General features: G+C 36.6%; 1 protein-coding gene across 3 annotated transcripts; it reads right to left on the bottom strand.

Annotated features, from left to right (window-relative positions):
* Positions 1-3,123: 3,123 nt before the first annotated feature.
* On the bottom strand, positions 3,124-17,768 carry LOC107684047 (RING finger protein 157-like). Of its 3 annotated transcripts, XM_016480187.1 has the most exons (20): positions 17,285-17,768; positions 15,915-16,033; positions 14,604-14,692; positions 12,924-13,070; positions 12,643-12,760; positions 12,398-12,464; positions 12,251-12,294; positions 11,368-11,415; positions 11,142-11,213; positions 10,733-10,892; positions 10,368-10,480; positions 9,171-9,406; positions 8,852-8,960; positions 8,112-8,220; positions 7,833-8,014; positions 7,012-7,077; positions 6,877-6,925; positions 6,054-6,173; positions 4,599-4,633; positions 4,031-4,110 (listed from the first exon to the last, which is right to left on the bottom strand). In XM_016480187.1, exons 1-19 carry the CDS (start codon positions 17,370-17,372, stop codon positions 4,599-4,601), a joined length of 1,971 nt encoding a protein of 656 aa, XP_016335673.1. In that variant the 5' UTR covers positions 17,373-17,768; the 3' UTR covers positions 4,031-4,110. The 3 variants fall into 3 exon arrangements, 2 of the variants coding, with proteins under 2 accessions (XP_016335672.1, XP_016335673.1); XM_016480186.1 differs by lacking the exon at positions 4,599-4,633 and having other exon boundaries at positions 3,124-4,110; XR_001633808.1 differs by lacking the exons at positions 4,031-4,110; positions 4,599-4,633; positions 6,054-6,173 and having other exon boundaries at positions 6,878-6,925; positions 7,838-8,014.
* Positions 17,769-18,771: the final 1,003 nt, after the last annotated feature.

The following is an 18,771-nucleotide window of genomic DNA, read 5'->3' as shown; positions in this document are numbered from 1 at the left end:
TTTTTTTTTTGTGAGTGAGATGAATTAATGCATATTCATATTTATTTTAGAACTACAGTAACATCTTCTGATTTCTCTCAACATGGGGACAGGAGAGCTGTCAATCAATAAATGTGAAAAAAAAAAGTAACTTGCGTTACTTATTTGAAAAAGTAACTCAGATATTCTCTTGTAAATTAAAAAGTAATGCGTTACTTTACTAGTTACTTGAAAAAAGTAATCTGATTATGTAACTCACGTTACTTGTAATGCGTTACCCCCAACACTGTGTGTGTGTGTGTGTGTGTGTGTGCGCGTGTGTGTGTGTGTATAAAACAGACACAGAATAGTGTACCACTTGAACATTTGTAGGCTGTTTGCAGTCATACCATAGAAAGGATGCCGTAGAGGTCAATATCAAAATACACTACGGTGGGGTGTGGCCAGTCCAGTGCAGGACAACAAGTTGTGAATTTTTCATAGTCTCTGGTAAGATTTAAATATTTCAGTACATCTTGCTTACTGCATACTCGTTTAGGAAACACTCTGCATCCAATAAATATGTAAATAACTGTTTTAGATGTTTAAAAACTATGCAATTTATCCATGCAAACAGGGTAGTTATCTTTAGAACAACTGACGATTGTCTATGCATTAAAGAAAGAACCAAAGCTTTACTCGCCTACTAAAAAAAAATATAGACAGATAGCACAGACAGGAAAAGGACTCATATCCAACTCTCAGTGTGAGACCACCTCTGGTTAGCAGACGACTGGAAACTGGTCCCACTCACTGCCTGTGATTATGTAACAGTGCAAGATGAAAATGAATGGGACATTAGCAATAATAGGGGAGAACATCATTCCCCTGAGCACCATATAGCATTTTCATAGGATAATGAAAGCCATTATTCCTCACAAATGTAACATTCTGCTGTTATTGATGTGTTGGTAGAGGCAATCTTTGAATGGCTTTGCCATCCATCCATCCATCCATCCATCCATCCATCTATCCATCCATCCATCCATCCATCCATCTATCCATCTATCTATCTATCTATCTAAATTTCCACTCAGAAATTCATAGAAAATTTCACAATCAATTACAAAGAAACAGCAATGAAATGTGATATTTTGAAGACTGAAAAAGTATTTTCTTGTAAAACACTCCAGTATTTTTTAATCAAATTTTCAATTAATTTTATTTTATTTTCTTATTATTTTTAATTAATGTACGTTCTTCACAGTGCTCTATTTCACATTTTCTTCACGGAAAGACCAGTTTTGACAAATTTTAGGTCATCATATAACCCACCTGTAAAATTCATATCCTATATTCATATATTACCACCTGTAAAATTATGCTGGTTATTAATAAGATACAAAGTAGATTTAGTATTTTACTAAGCTAACTGGTGGATTATATAATTTCACAAAATATACAGACTCTAAGATGACATCCCATAATGTCTATCACAATATTTTTTACAGTAAATATCTGGCAACTACACTTGAACAGTAAATTTGAAAAAGAAAGAGAGTAAAAATGGAGTTAAAAAGAGAGAGTAAAACATGTTTTTACAATGCTCCAAACAAATCTTGTTTTTAAGAAAAAGTTTATTGTGTTTTTGACATTTTGTAATCTTCATTCTACAAAAGTGAATTGATGCAGCCCATTCCTCATGTAGGTTTAATTTAGAGTCACTCCTCCTGGTGCAGAAAGAGGACAGAACAAAAGCAATACAGATAACGAAACTGGAGAAAACCCCTTGAATTTATCCATGCTCATGTTACTTTACAGATGTTTCTCTCTGCAGGTAAATGTGACATTCTGCTGTAAAACATTCAATGCATGGCTAAGTTTATCTGTACTGCCTGCAGACAACAATGTGCTATTATGCGGCTGTATTGCTTGTCTTGTGACTGAGTACCTGTTGCTCACACAGTGTGCAAGCTCAGTGTGGAAGGGCTAGACATATAGTGCAAATGTAAAGGTGGAGGATGTCTATTTTCTGACTGCAACTACCATGCGCTTACCACATGCACCGCATATCTGCTCTCAAGGGAAAATCTACTAGTGCATGTGTAATGTATACAATCCCATTTGGAGAAATTTCACACCATTCATATTCTAAAACAACACATTGAACAGACCATTACAACAATAACAAGAGCTAAGCTAACATAAAAAATAAACATTTTCCACACAAAGGAAAAGCTTTGTTGGTTCTCAAAGTACAACAGACATTTTAAGAGAGTTATAATCACTATTTGATTGTACTGTAAATCCTTTTTTCAATCAGATAGTCTATAGACAAGAGCCAATGAATCATTGTAGGAATGATCATAAAGGGATAGCTCACCCAAAAATCTAAAATTATTTTCATTTACTCACCTTCATATCGTTCCAAACCTGTATGACCTTTTTTCTTCTGTGGAACACAATGAAAGTCAATGGGGTCAAATGGCATTTTGGGAAAATGATAACAGAATTTTCATTTTTGGGTGAACTATCCCTTTTAGGGATTGAAAAGAGAACACACCGATCACAAGAATATTTTCGTAAAGTATAACCACTAACATACCACTGGTAAAAGCAAAGTGCAAGTTTAAACACTATGAATTCGGTTTGGCAGAACTGTCGAGAAACTGAAAGTTGCTGATTGTTTTTCAAGCTAGTGGCACACTTTTTAAAGTCTTTCCTTCATTTTCAATGTATAGTGACTGCTGGAGCTAAGTAAACACTTTCAGTTAAGGATCCCTATAGGAAAGTGCAACACTTTTCAAAAGGAATACATAACAAAAATGACTTCTGAAGAGCTACTTCAGCTTTTCTTCAACTCTTGGATACAAATTGACTAACTGTAACATGCTAAATTGTACCTTATGAAATAACACTCTAAAAAATGCTGGGTTAAATACAACCCAGCACTGGGTAAAATATGGACAAACCCAGCGATTGGGTTGTTTTTGACCCAGCGGTTGGGTTACGGCCCAGAAGGTTGGGTTAAACATTTAATCCAACTGTTGGTTGAAAACAACCCAATCGCTGGGTTTGTCCATATTTAACCCAGCATTTGTTTAGAGTGAAATGAACACTTTTTTAAAACAACACACAAAAAGTAGCTTATGACATTTAACATACCATCAACAATAGCAATCTGAGTTTCGACCACAGGTGCAAGTTTTCCCAGACATTTCCATTTCCTATAAAAATGTTCGAAAATGCTTGGTAGTAAGCAGTTCAGTAGCATCTCCGTGGCCAGATGCGTAATGCAAGTTAGGCAGCTCAGTAGCTTTGTGTCTTTGTAACATGCAGGTCTGTATGTAGAGCTCAAAGTGAGCTGCAGCAAACTGACAAGGGCAGAAACATGAGCAAATATGTGTTATTGCTCTAAAGTTAATATCGTGAAGGATTGATTGTTCTGATGTCAGTTCTGAAAATTCATCTCACTCTTTTCCATCGTATTCTTTATATCTTGGTATCTTGGGTATTGTGGGCAGATTTCCAATAGTACGAGTTGATCTGCTGATCTGATGTTGATTCAGATCAGCAGGATTTGATTATTGACTTTAAAAAGCATAGTCGCACAGCCTTGACACAAAGTTTGACTGCTCTCTAAGAGATAAACACTGAAATGCTGCTTGGATCAGAGGTTGGAGTTTTCATCATGTCCTTGTTTTCCAGCCTTTCAGCAGGAGAGCTTGCTTGAGTCATCCCTTCATTTGTACGCATGAGGGAGTGAAACGTTGGTGTAAACGTGGTACTTTACACAAGTGTCAATACCAAAAGAGCGCTAAAAACATGACATCTATCACAATGGAGAAGAGAAACCACACAATCAGTTCTCCTTGGTTTGCATTTAGGATTTGATCCATGAGTAATTGGTGTGGGCACAAGTTTGGGTGGAGGTGGCATGAAGAAAGAGGCAGATATTCCTCTCAGGATTGGAGTAGGTCTATGACTGGGTGGATTGAGGATTTCACACAGCTAGGGGTCCACGATGACATTTGTTCTTGGGGTTTGCCGCCTCATTGGTGACCCCTTGCTCCTCCAGGTTGATGTTGCTGGTGGACGCATGGTGAGTCAAAGGATCCCGTCCATGACGATAGACGTCGAGGTATAACAGACCTAACAGACAGGACGGACGAGTCCATGTGAGAAGACATAAAGAAGAGAAAGTAAGAAGGTATGACCGTAGGGTAAAATAATGATGGGAATGTGGAAACGTGGTTTAGGAAAAAAATGAAATAAAGAAGAAACTAAAAGAACACCTCACTGGACCTTTCCCCCAAATTGGACCATCTCTTGGAGATCAATGTTAAAACAACTTTCTTCAGGAACAGAATGTTTTTGCTTCAAACTTTTTGTTTGTCGGTTGGCCAAAATTTCCATCATGCAAACCAAGACGCTTTTATTCATTGTTCTCCAAGATTTCTGTGAACTGAATTATCCCGCATTGAATATTCACCATGCACCCTAAGTAAATGATGAAAGGCTCTTTTAACCCTCAGAGGTCAAAAGGCAGATCCCACTGATGATAACAGTGAATGGCAAAAGACTGAAACGCCTTTGTGAATCCATGACCTCTGTGCATTGTCTTTTAACTTGTTCCGTACCTATTCCTCAATGTGAACAGGACACGAGTCCTCATCTGCCCATTCCACAGACATCCAGGAAGATAGAGAGAAAGAGAGATGGGAAATGATGGAAGGCAAAACAGAGACAGAAAAGAGAGAGAACACAGCACATTTACAGCACATCAAGAGAATATACTAGCCATCCACAGAAAATGAAAGTCGGATTAGAGGAGAAGCTTGGTGCTTAGAGATAATGAGAGAAGATGATAGGGTCCTTTTGAAGAAAAAACTGCACTTTCACTGGAAACTTTTATCTTTAATGACAGGGATGACAGGGATGATAGGGATTTTCAATTTTGAAGTACCAGTTCAAATAAGTGATTTTCATTTTCTTCCTAAAAGCAAGACTTGAATGTGCATTTTACGTATAGTGACCACAAACAGTATATGGAAACTTAAGTAGCACTTAAAAATGTATGAATGTCATTACATAAAATATCAAACCACATGGCATACTTTTCAAGCAAAGCATTTCACAAAAATTCAGGGTTTCTAAACTGACTTTCAAGGACTCCCCCCAAGGGGCCACAAACATTCAGTGAAAAATAGTCTAAAAGTGTACAAATATAAGTAAATTCATATTATAATGTATTTTATTATATTATAAATGTTTAAAGTTTACATTTACTGAATTTGACCGTTCATTTGCAAAACATGAGATTAATCACAATTATTTTGTTCTAGTGAAAAAAACGAAATCAAAACGTAAATATTTTCCAGATAGCATTTTACACACGTTGATAATATTATGTACAATACAAATGGGTCAATATTTACAAAATAATTTACATTTTATAAAGGGGGTCCCTTGAAAGGGGATCATCATATCTAAGGTCTGTGATATCAAAAACCCCTGATCTAAATTTTGACACTTTTAAGTGTAGCTTATGTGTCCAAATACTTTTTGGGCCGATTGTATATTTTGGACTGTGTAGTAATCATGATGAATAGAAATATGATGATGATGAATCATATTTTACTATCATGTGAAAAGCTTCATTTTTGTCCTTCCAGAGAGAATGCTTTCTCTGGATGACAGTAACCAAGAGTTGGAGATTAACAGAATATGCTGGCAAAAGAGGGAAGAACGTAGGATGAAGGTAGAAATGAAGGGAGATGCAAAGCTACTTTGAGCTGGCAGACACTGAACATGAACTTAGCTATTAGTATGACCCAGAGAGATAGAAACAAGTCATACATGTTAATAACTCACACATACACATGAACACACACAAAAGAGGGGGGTTAAAGGGCATGGCCACTGTACCAATTAACGCTAGACAAAATTACAGCAGGGTCAAAGTAAGGACGTGCATGAGCAGAGAAAGCCAATAGTGTTTTAGAGCCAGTTGCTGTTTTAAATGGGACACCTTGAAACCGCCTCACCCAATCCCTTCCAATCAGAAAGTCCATGTTCGAGAGGTTGCCACTCACCAGCGAATCGGCCGTCAGGAGGCTGCTCATTGTCCAGGCCTGTCATACAGTGGGTGTCAGACTGCCCCTGATTGTTATTGTCAAACTCTGGACAAGGCACCTCACTCCTCCTGCGCCCACCTGCAAGCGAGGTCAGAGGTCAAATAAGAGCAGCCGAGGCAGGGCAGAGCAGCCGAGTGGAGCACAGCAGTGAGGGGTCAGAGCGATGGGGTGCAGGATGCTACTCGGCAGCCATTTAGTAATGACTGTGGGTGATGGATGCACACATACTCAGGTGAGAGCGAGCGGATGCAATCGGCATGTGCAGGAAAATACAACTGACAAACACTTTGACATTCATTTCCTCACATTAGTAAGCATACAATACATTAAATAAGAAACTGATTAAAAAGGTCTATGCAAAATGGCAATTAGTTACAATAAAAAAAAGAAAACAAAAGCAAAACTTGAATCCCTTATACCAGCTTTTTCATCAAGCTATTTTTAATTAACAATTAGTTGCTCAAACAATAGTGCACACTTGTTATAAAAAATAAAATAAATAATAAAATAATAAGTAGAAAGCTGGATACTCATTAAAACTCAGATGCCAAATATGCTTGTATGTGGGCTGATTAAATAAAACCTCAAATGAGTCATATGATATTTATTTTTGTAGTGAGCGACCTTTGGCTCGCCTGCAAACACAAGTTATTCATCAAGTAGTGTGTAGGCAGATTTAGAAGCTCTTGTAGATGAAGTACCACCTACATTGCAGTGTTTTCTCTTTAATCTAGTGTAAAGTGTCGTGATGAGTACTGCCAATAGCTAAGGTTACAATTACCATGTTCTTTGGTGGGAGATGCACAATCTTCCTCAGTCACATCATTTCCCTAAGAAAGAAAGCACAGAGCTGAGCAAATAATAAATCAAAAATAAATAGCTGGGTTTAAGATGTTTGGCTCTTTGAATGTTTCACCTCTGAATCCTGTTCTTCAAGAATGGCAGCCACAAAGTTATGCCCTTTTGCCTCATTGGGGATTTCCTGTGGACACATGTAAATATGGTCTCTATAAATATGTGTAAATATGGACACAATATATAATTTGCACGAACAGCTCTTGGCAGATAACCTTTGACCAATTATTGTTGACCAGTTGTTTTTCTTTTTTAATTATTATTTATATTTTAAAAACCATTTAAAAGAGATTTGCATTTACAAAGAGCAATTTCTAGCCAATGAAACAGGCAAGGCAAATTTATTTATAAAGCACATTTTGTACAAAATGTTTTACATAAAGGGGATTTAAAAAAAATCATAAAATATGAATAAGAAATAGTTTGAAGTTCAGCATAACTATTATGTCTTTATTGTGTTTTTTTCTGATTGTGACATTTAATTTTTAATTTTTTAACTATTTTCAAAATTGAAATACATGTGCTCAACCAACTGTAGAGGAGGTTCAACAAAAAAAATCAAAATTTCAGCTCTAAAAAGACTGAAACATTCACTCAACAAACATAAACTGAACCTCCTCTACAGTTGGATGAGCACCTGCTTTTCAATTTTGAAAATAGTTCAAAATAAAAATAAAAGGGCACAATCAGAAAAAAAAGTCCACAATAAAGACAAAATAACGACTCTAGAAAAGACTGCAACACTCACTCTACAAACATAAAAATAACTTTATTTTTTTATTCCTGTTTTCAGGTGGTAAAAACTATAATATTAACATGAACTAAAGCATAACAAGCAAAGGTAATGAATTGTCCTGCTTCTAGGCCTTCTAACTGCCTTACCTCACCCTCATGCTGGGAAGGCGCTCGACTCTCTGCTGGGGTCTCTGCGGCCTCCTCTCCATCAGCACCAGCCATGTAGGATCCGGACATTGAAGAGAGTGTGTCGGTGCTAATCTCAGAGTGCTGGCTATGAGAAGACGCCATTGACATCACAGACTGGGCCAGGCTGCTGCTTACTGGGTCTAAACAGGACAGGAAATTAACAGGAAGACAAACAAATGTAAATGAGTGAGCTCTGGTGTGTGTTTCAGTGAGTTAGATTTAGCTGTAATGCTGTACCCTCTGGGGAGGTGATTGTGGAGGAGAGAGGGGTCCCGTTGCAGGAGGACTGATCTATGGCCCCGGAGGATGACAGGGTGATGTTGTCACTTTCAGGAGTCACTCCAGACTGGACATTGTATAATAAATACACAAATTAAAATATTACTACAATTCTGTGCGTTCATAATAAGAAACTTTCTTGAACATCAAATCAGCATTTTAGAATGATTTCAGAAGGATTGTGTGACACTGAAGACACTGAAGTAAATTGCTGAAAATTCAGCTTTGCCATCACAGGAATAAATGACATTTTAAAATATATTAAAATAGAAAATCTTTATTTTAAATTGTAATAATATTTTACAGTATTAGTGTTTTATTGTATTTTTGGTTTTTAAAAACATTCAAAAACTCTTACTGACCCCAAAATTTTGAATGGAAAAATTATGACAAATGCAAATACACTGCGAACAAGAGTATTTTACTTACCCCACTGTAATAATAATAATAATAATAATTTTACTTGTTTTAAGCAAAATGCACTTAATTTTGTTTTTTCTGCCCTGGAAATAAGACTAAATATCTTAAGTCATTTGGCTTATCTAGTAGAAGTATCTTGATTTAAGAATTTGTAGATATTTTGACTAGAAAAAAGACAAAAAAATACTAAGTAAGATAAGCCATTTTTTGCAGTGTATATGAAAAGTGCATAAAATAATATGTTTTAAAAAAATGTATAAATACTGTAATGCATGTACCTCTTGCTGTTCTACATGCAGTTTTCTCCTGCACGTTTGCACTTCAGACTCACTGCATGACTTCTCATCCTCCTCCTCAGGCAGCACTGAGGAATTCTGGGAGAGGGATCTAGAGAGTTCCCAGAATACACGATTAGCAACGACTCATTTATCTGCCTGCTTCCTAAGCCCATAATTTAACCTTCAAAAAAAGCTGTAAATTGACAGGAAAGTGTTTTAATAACACCCAGCAAATGTTCTGTAGACATTAAATAACACGTTTTTGACAGTAATACCGAAAATACTACACCACTCAATCCTTCAGTTAGGGTTCACTCACTTAGAGCCACTCTTCTTGTGTTTCACATTCTGACTGGAGTTGACAGAGTGTTCTAGTGGAGAGACGGAGCGCGCGGGCGTGTGGTGGCTATCACTGCCATATGTGGGCACAGATCCAGAAACATGGCCCCTGGTGAGGCCCTGAAGTGGAGGAGCAGATGGCGACGGGTTCAGGGGCCCATTCAAGGCCTCCAACAGGGACACAGCTTCATAGCCTGGTGGGATGTGCTCTGATGCCTGTAGTAAACATACATGTGGCTGTGAACAATACAGTTTAGAAGCATAACAACATTTTCACTTTTAGTATGAATAGACGGTGTGTACAGATAATTTGTATGTTTTTGCATTAAATTAAATTAGTGTCCGACTACTTAAACCATTAACCCTAATGTATCCTGTTTAATATGCAAAGGCCACCTAAATTATCAACATGATCAAAACTTTGCTGAAACAACTGTTGTACAATTATCGAACTGAAGCAAAAAAGTTTATCATTTAAACCAAATCATGATGTGTGAATATCAAACATGATACATCAGGCTTTTGAGGAACGTTTATTTGTATATCTCTCAATCATCATTGTAAGGCATTGCATTATGTTTTGTCCCCCACAATAAAAAACTACAGAGCTTTGATCATAAAAACTAAGCATTTAAATATCACCTTACTAAGACATATTATTGAGAGATATAGAGGGTCAACTGATATATATTTGCATTTTATGTAACTAGTCTTGTTATAAAGATGTCACTGATTTACATTACAGCCAGAATTTCATTACTGTACCAAACTGCATATTTTTGCTGTTTGTGCCTCTTAATAGGTGTTTTTTTCCTCCTCAAGTATGATATCATTTTTAGATTTTTTTTTATTTTGACAAGTTTCAACAAAACATTTCATTGTTTCATTTAAAAGAAATATGATTTTCTGACTATAATTTCATATGTCAGGCTTTACAGGGTTAAAGTTAATGCTCCTAACAAAGTTGTATGTACTCATCACAGCCAACCATACTCACATTTGGCTCTATGAAAGTATTTATATTGGACCCCTGATAAGCTATTGTCATTTTTTGACATTGACATTTGGGTCTCAGAAAAGCTTCTTCAAATGTATGAATACATTTTATTTAGCTTTAAATATATTTATTCTGAATAAAGCTCTGTATGAACATTCTGAAACAAACATAGTGTGTTACCGAGTGCTCCTCTGAATCTGATGTCTGTGAGGTGATGACAGGGTTGAATCCGGTAGGTGTGAGTGGGCTCAGTTTTTTCCTCATCGCTCGAATTTGAAGAAGGGCACGAAACGCTATAGGAAATAATTAAAGGATACATTTTAAATGAGTCAAATATTTAATCTGAAACAAAACAAAAAAAACAGCATCAACTATTGTCAGTATGTCCAATGTTTTATTCAATGAAATACCCGCCACAACATTCATGTACTGTATGAGACACTATAAACACAAATACAGTCTAGACGAAATTACATTTTCACGAATATAATAATCTCAATCATAGAGTCCTGTTGAATGAGTTCAGTACAGGGGTTGGTGCTTACGCAGTCGACAGATGGGGCAACAGTTGGCCTGGTAACGCAGTGTGTCTGCGCAGGCGTTGCACAGGCACAGGTGTCTGCAGGGCAGGATAAGTGTGTCCCGCACGTCCGATAAACACACCACACATTCAGCACTGTTGTCACTAATCTCGTCTTCAGCCACCTGTAAATGTGAGTGTGTCATTTTTTATATTTTGATTCTAATTAATGAATGAAAGCTTAAAAGTAACAGATGTTGTCCTTCTAAATTGATATGGAGAGAGTAGTAACAACTATATTACAGGGAATAAAAAAAGTTTATTAAACTTTTATTTTATTTTAAAGTTTATTAAAAAATTAATAATTTTGGTAATTTAAATCATTCTACTGTCCTTGAATCTGACTCTTTTTGTGAATGTAGATGATGACTTACCTTTGATTCTTGACTGTTGTATTTGTTCTCTATACCGTAGATCTCCTGCAGAAGGTAACTGACACCATCCACCTAAGATAAAATCAAGCTAAGCTTAAGAGGTTTATTGAAAATTTGCCACAATCAAAGATTTTTATATTACAAAAGCCATTTAATATGAGTTGCCCTTCTTGTAAGCTATAAGATAGTTATAAGTTTTTTACATAAATAATAAGAGGGCCCTTACCACTTGTTTCTGTTTCAGAGGTTTTACACAGTAACTTCCATCCATATGCTAGGACAAAAACATAGCAACATTATATAATCACTAATTGTCACAAGTACATTTATTTTTGTTAGATAAACTAAACTGGTTTTAATTATGCCAATAATATTATTTAATATGACTGAATCAGTCTGATTACATTAGCTTACAACAACAAAGATAATTTTTGTGTTAGATCAGGTAGAAATAGTACAACCTTTTTACATTTAGTCTAGTCCTTATTTGTATTCTTATTTGCAAATGTGGAACATTGTATGAATGGAAAAATTTACGAAGTCTTTCTTTTATAAATATGCAATACTGTTTAAAAGTTTGGGGTCAGTATAATTTTTTTTAAAGAATGTAATACTTTTATTCAGCAAGGACACATTAAATTGATCAAAAGTGACAGTAAATACTTTCACATTGTTATAAGAAATTATCTTTCAAATAAATGCTGTTACTCATCAAAGAATCCAGAAAAATATAATGCGTCATGGTTTCCACTAAAATATTAAGCAGCACAACTGATTTCAACATTAATAATCAGAAGAAATTTTCTTGAAAGTTTCTTGAGCATCAAATCAGCATATTAGAATGATTTCTGAAGGATCATGTGACACTGAAGATTTGAGTAATGGCTGCTGAAAAATCAGCTTTGCATCACAGGAATAAGTTATATTTTAAAATATATTAAAACAGAAAACAGTTATAAAAATTTAATTTCACAATATTGCTCACAATTTTACTGTATTTTTGAGATTTTAGAGATTTCTTTCAAAAACTTTCTAAAAAATCTTACCAACCCCAAACTTTTTGAACGTTAAAATACAAAACATTTCTTTTTTTACACAAAAAAGCATACCTTCTCAAAGGTTGCAAGAAGAACATGGGAGTGTCCCAAGTGTTCTGCACAACAACAAAAACATGGACCAATATATTTATAAATGTTTTTTTATATATATATATTTCTACATATATATTATAATATATCCAATTACATTAAACTCACCATCTCCCTCATCCACTACTGCTTGTACAACCATGGGGTAGATGTCTTTATCCATGTCAAACAAAAGCTGTGTAACAATAAACCACATTAGCAGGTTTAACCAAAGTGCTCTATGGACATGCATTAAGAATTGCTCAATAATTTGAGTCATTAATGAGACAGATGAATTCAGTCTGACCTATTTTAACCTGCATAACCTGAAAAAACACATAGACACAAAAGGTCACAGCTAGCAGATGTACTACCTCCTCATCTGCCCACTCTGATAAGTTGACGTAATGAGAGGGCAGACAAAACTGTTGGCAGACGCCGTGTTTGAAATGCACCGTCTCTGACTGCAGAGAGCTGTCCTGCGGCAAGTATCTGTCAACAACACACAATGAACAGAGCAATATAACTCAAGCTTTGATGTCATTTCCCAACTTGCTGCTCTCTGGTCAATTGGTAAAGGCTGAGTTTGAAGTGTTTTATTAATAAATAATCACAAAAAGAATACTCAAAGTGTGTGCTTAAATGCTTAACTTACAGTGGCACACCACTGTGAAACTCTTCAATGGCTTGGTAGTATATAGTGATGGCAACTTGTGTGTCGGCATCAAAGGTAAACTCAATATTATAGCAGCTGTGGCTTTTCCCAACTTCCTGTCCAGGCAGCTTCATGTCTTCACTGCATCTGCAGTCAAAATTACAAACTTAAAACTCAAAAAATGTTAATACACAGAAAGATAAATCATATATTTAATACATGTATCATCCGTTTTGTTCACAAGTGACTATAAAAAGAGTATAAAAACAAATATCTGAATATTTCTAAAAATATACAATTTTTGTGGCTTTTGGCCCATGTCTTTTAGCTTTGAAGCTATCTCAATGCTACTGCACAACTAAAAAATTGACAAAAAAAATTAACCTTTAGTTGAAATATGCATTTGAAATTTACTTTTTTTCTCATCTGGAAAAACTGATGGCTCCTGTTGAAAAAAAAAACAGCATATGCTGGTTAGGTATGTTTTGAAGCATGGCAGCTGGTTTAAGTTGGTCCTTAGTTGGTCCTGAGCTGGTTTAAGCTGGTTTTGAGCTGGTCCTGAGCAGGAGCTAGTTGCTTAGGACCAGCTTAGGACCAGCACATGGCCAGCTTAAACCAGCTCATAACCAGCTTATAACCAACTCAGGACCAGCTTAAAACCAGCTCAAACCAGCTGCCATGCTTCAAAACATACCTAACCAGCATATGCTGTTTTTTTCAACAGGGTCATCCCACACTACACAGATTTTAATCTAATCAGATGCTCTATAAAATTAGATACAAAATACAAGTAGCAACCAATAAGCAAGTTGCAAATCATGGTCCATGGCTGTAAACGTAACTAAAGCCTGCTGCTAGCTATTTAAAAAAGGAACAATCTCTTCAACATGTTCCACCCAAATGTAGTGTTGTCAAAAGACCCGGTATTTCGGTACCAAGTCGGTACTAAAAAAATGAAAACGTTACGGTACCAGGTTTTCTTAAGTACCGGTGGTACCGAGTACCCGGTCAACCCGGTTCTTGATGCGCTATCAGAAAGCTATCCTCTTCCAGTGTTGCCAAGTCCGCGGTTTTGCCGCGGAATTGGGCTGCTTTAACACTGTTGCCGCGGGTTGTTTTTCATGTCCGCGGGTTGAAAAACGACCCCACTGACATGATATTTAGACCCTGGAATGCGAATTTTACCAGGGGAACCCCGCCAAAACATGCGTATTTTATCCTCGGAACGCGATTTTTACCGGGGGACTCCTTCGAAACGCAATTGGGCGGGTTTTGTTGTGAAAACCTGGCAACCTCTTCATAAAAGCAGTGGCGACCTCAAGAGGAGGAAACGCATCAAACTAACAAAACACCCCGATCAAGTTCAAGCAGGTAAGTTTCAATTACATTTTTAATATTTAGAGCTTCTGTAACGAATTTAATTCCATATTTTAATTTGAATTTCGGATTGAAATAAACATCGCCGTTAGCTTATACGTAGTTAATTGTTAGCATAAGCGCGGCTGGTACCGAGAACCGTGGATTTTCACTGGTATTGGTACCGAATACTGACATTTTGGTACCGTGACAACACTACCCAAATGTGCTGTTTTAACAAATACATCCATACAGGAACTCATCACATGATTTCTTTAAGAGCTCTGTCAGGTGTAATAAAGATATTTGCGAGGAAAATCTCACCTGACAAGTCGCAGAGTGTCTTTACGGATGTTGATGAGACTGCGGAGGGTCTTGACCGGCTCATGAGGTGGGGGAGCATTGTACGGGAACTACAAATCACAAGGGTCAGGAGTCAGAGTACACTCTAAAAAATGCTGGGTTAAATACAACCCAGGGCTGGGTAAAATAGGGACAAACCCAGCAATTGGGTTGTTTTGACCCAGTGGTTGGGTTACTACCCAGAAGGTTGGGTTAAACATGTAACCGCTGGGTCAAAACAGCCCAATTGCTGGGTTTGTCCCTATTTTACCCAGCACTGGGTTGTATTTAACCCAGCATTTTTTAGAGTGTAAAGTTATCGATTAGTACTTTGTCCTGTTTTATCAGCTCACATATCTGATCACATATGAGCTCTTAAAAACCTGAAAAATAATCTGGAAACAAAGCCACATTACAATGAAGGTGATGTACACTGATCTCTGAACAAGCTGTTGTGCTGATTCATGCATGTGTGTGTGTTTGCCCTGGAAAAGTGCAATGCACAGGCATGCCCACGTGCCAGAGAGGCATCAAGAGTGTGTTCGCTTGTGGGTCAACACTGGGTGAGTCTGTCGCCACCCATCCCCCCTCCCTGGAGTTCAGACTGAATGTGGATCTCTGTTTTACTTGCGGTAAGCCATCGCTTAAATCCACAGCATCACTAGCCTGTCTGCTGAGAGATGGGCCTAGCAGCCAATGCATACAGTGTAAATAAAAGACCCACCACATACAGAAATACACGTATGATTTCATAAAAGCACACAAACACAGCACACATACATATCAGGATAAAGATCAGGAAAAAGCAAAGCAGCATATAAGAACAGCTATACAATTACATGTGACATTTGGTCATGTATAATCCTGTGAATTATAGAAGCTTCCACCAACATACAGTAATTCACATTAAACTAACCTAAATATCCAGTTAAAGTAACAGTTCTAAGCATGATATGACTATGATATGAATTATTATTATTAAACATGAAGATATGTTTAAATAATTATTTAAAAAAATGTCTTTAAAGATGTTAATAATGTAAAATACAAATTATATATAATAATATAAAAATATTTTTAAATCACTATTTTTAAAATATCTGTGCTCAATATGTAATGAAATAAAATGAGTCATGAGGCATATTGTTGTGGATCATTTCTGGAAATGAGATCACACAAGGTAAAAAAAAATCAATGAACAGAGCAAAATCAGTGGTTTCATGACCTCCTATAAAAATCTGTCAAAATGGCTGCATCTACTCTATGCTACCAGGAAATGAAAAACAATCTTACCACTACTGGTCTGTTGCCTAGGAAGTTGAGGTCAGTATTTTCACCAAAGAGGAAGCCTTCAGGATGAGTTGAATCAAACTTCTCTCCTCCCATTATAAAATGGCTAGCAAAATAACTCCCTGCATGACAATGAACAAATCAAATGTTACAGATATTGAACTATTCAAAATGTATTTGTCACACACACCTATACGTGCACATCTAGTCACATGTAGAGTGTTCCACAGAGTTCATGATTTGAATTTTGCACATCAGCTTGATTGTAAATGTGCTGAACCCAAAAAAAGGTTTTATTCAAAATATGCTTGATGGTTACATCATGTGGTAAAAACAAATGAACTGGTTTTAAGTATAAAAAATTGTATTTCATTATTTCAACTGAATTACACCAAGTAATTTTAATGTCAGATCAGGTAGAAATAGCACACATTTTAAATGGTGTAAAAAGAAAGAATATATAGATGCAAAAACCTCCATTCCTCCAAAGTGATGTTTGGGCTCAAGATAAATGAAAGGTTTCGAAATGAAAATGAAGACAGATCTAGCAGACTGGAAAACCAATAGATTAAAGAAAGACAAGCTCAAGGGCAGACAGAGGATAGCAACTGCCATGGGAAGACAAGGGTAGATAGATGAACAAGCTTGAAAGTGGAGCACGAGGTAGCAAGAATCAGGCACAAGTCCCAAGCTGCACATATCTGGTTACTTGTGGTTAACACACTGACATTCATCTTCTCATCTACACGTCTTCTCAAATTTCCAAAGATTTGTAAAACAATCATTATAAAACTAACTACTTTTTAAAAATACAGGAAAATACTCTTATCTAAAAATGTACATAGTAAATTAAGTTAGCAGCATCCATGTAAACCACATGGTCACAATAAATTCCTATTACATACAATGGACACTCTTATTTTAGATCAGTTTAATGCTGAGTACAAAATCATCCAAGACATTTACTCTAATTAAAGTGTGTTTCGGTAGACTGTAGACACGGCACCACTGGAATAATGGGCCCCATATCAATATAAAGACCGCATCTATGGGCCTACTGTGCCTCTCAGAGATAGACTTGCTGACCAGGAAACAGTGGGTGGTGGCTCAGGCCCTCTGGAGTTCAAATGTACAGAAGGACCTTCTCAATTTCAATTACAAGAAGAAGCAAGAAAAATACTTAACTAATGTAGGCTACAAGCCAATTTTATTGTAAATTTGTACACATTTTTTCCCAATAATTATAAAAGAGTATACAATCTGGACAAGCTTGGATTTATCTATTATTTCTTTAGATAGATTTTTGTTAATATAATATCAAAGTAACAAGAACAATATTTTATTATAATAATATAATATAATATAATTCTTACCGGATTTGGGTGGGTATCTGTAAACAGAATTGGATGGTATATCAACCTCCTCCACTCCTGCATTCTGACGGCTTGTCAAAGCTCCCATTTCCAATAGCTAAAAAATTAAATAACACTGAATGATTGCAGTCCTACTGCTGCTGCGTCTTCTTTAGTCCGAACATCTCCTTCTTCACGCAAAAGTCCGTTTTTTGCTCTGCGTTTTTATATTTTTGGCCATGCACAGGATTAGTTGATGCTCTTAATGCCCTGTAAGCTCCGCACAGAGTCCCTCGTTTTGTCTGCAGACACGAGCTGCTTTTTGCGTCCCGCAGACTGTAGCCCTATTATAATGCTGCCTCTGCCTCAGTGGTCGGCATCCTTGGCTAAATTGCAAAGCGGAGTGAGGTGCTCTCTATGTAACACAGTTTCTCGGTATGTTTATCATCATCATCCCTGTACCCTCTGTTCTCCGAGCGCTAGAGCGATGGGATGCAGATGCGTCTCAGTGATGTAGAAACAGAATAAGAGGATAGAATGGCAGTGGGCGATGGGGCGGGGCTTAGGGGCCCGGATGTTGCGTCTAATTAATATATCATTATATGCATTAAAACATAACGTCAATGCTCTTCCACTGTATATAATGAAGCACATTTTACTAAATATAACTTTTATGTATATTAAACATTCCTATTAATATTAATCATTTATCATCACATACACCCACTTTTTTCAGTAATTTTCTGTCAACTGTTAACAGGTTTACTATGGTAAAGACGACTGCTGCGGTGGCAAATGCACGTTACCTGTTACTTTTCTTTGCGCTGATGAGGATAACCCAATCACAGACGGTTGCGGGTTTTTAAAAATCGTTTTATAGAGATTGCTTTGACGGATTTGCATTTATATATCATGCAGCAATCCTTTTAATTAATACATATAAAAAATTACATGTAAGGTCTCCAGAAAGAAAAAAAACGTAGGCCTACTGAGATTTGAATGTAGCTCGATGGAGCATTAAGCTCTCTGAGCCGCCAGGCGCCCCCTGCTGGACGTAAACATTATGTCTCAGTAGAAAACCATTTCAGCTGGTAAGATTTGCTGCTCAATGATCAGTGCTGTATTACTGTCCTCAGAAGCGCTGTTGGCCACCCCTGACGTCAGGCTTAAATCCAGACTTGAGGTTTTTGCGCAGTAGCCTACAAACACATCCTGCCTCGCCAAACGTGACCTTTGGATGTGATTCACTGCAGTGCAGTAAGGGAACCTCAACTGGTGTTCATTCAGTGGCCCTAGTGTCACTTAGCTCTGTTTTAATTTAAATTGATAATAATTTTTTATTTTATTTTATTTATTTATTTATTTTTATTTTTTTATATTATTCGCATTTGTCACTGTATAAAAAACATTTCACAGACAAGTTACAGTAGCAGTTCAGTAGCAGCCTGCGTGTGTGTTGCTTCAAGAGAGCAACTGTGCTGTTTTATTTCATTTTGTTTTATTATCAT

The sequence above is a fragment of the Sinocyclocheilus anshuiensis genome, unplaced genomic scaffold, assembly GCF_001515605.1.
Source record: "Sinocyclocheilus anshuiensis isolate Anshui unplaced genomic scaffold, SAMN03320099.WGS_v1.1 scaffold553, whole genome shotgun sequence".
NCBI lineage: Eukaryota > Metazoa > Chordata > Actinopteri > Cypriniformes > Cyprinidae > Sinocyclocheilus > Sinocyclocheilus anshuiensis.
The sequence above is the reverse complement of the archived record's forward strand: the minus strand, read 5'-3'. Positions and strand labels throughout refer to the sequence as shown.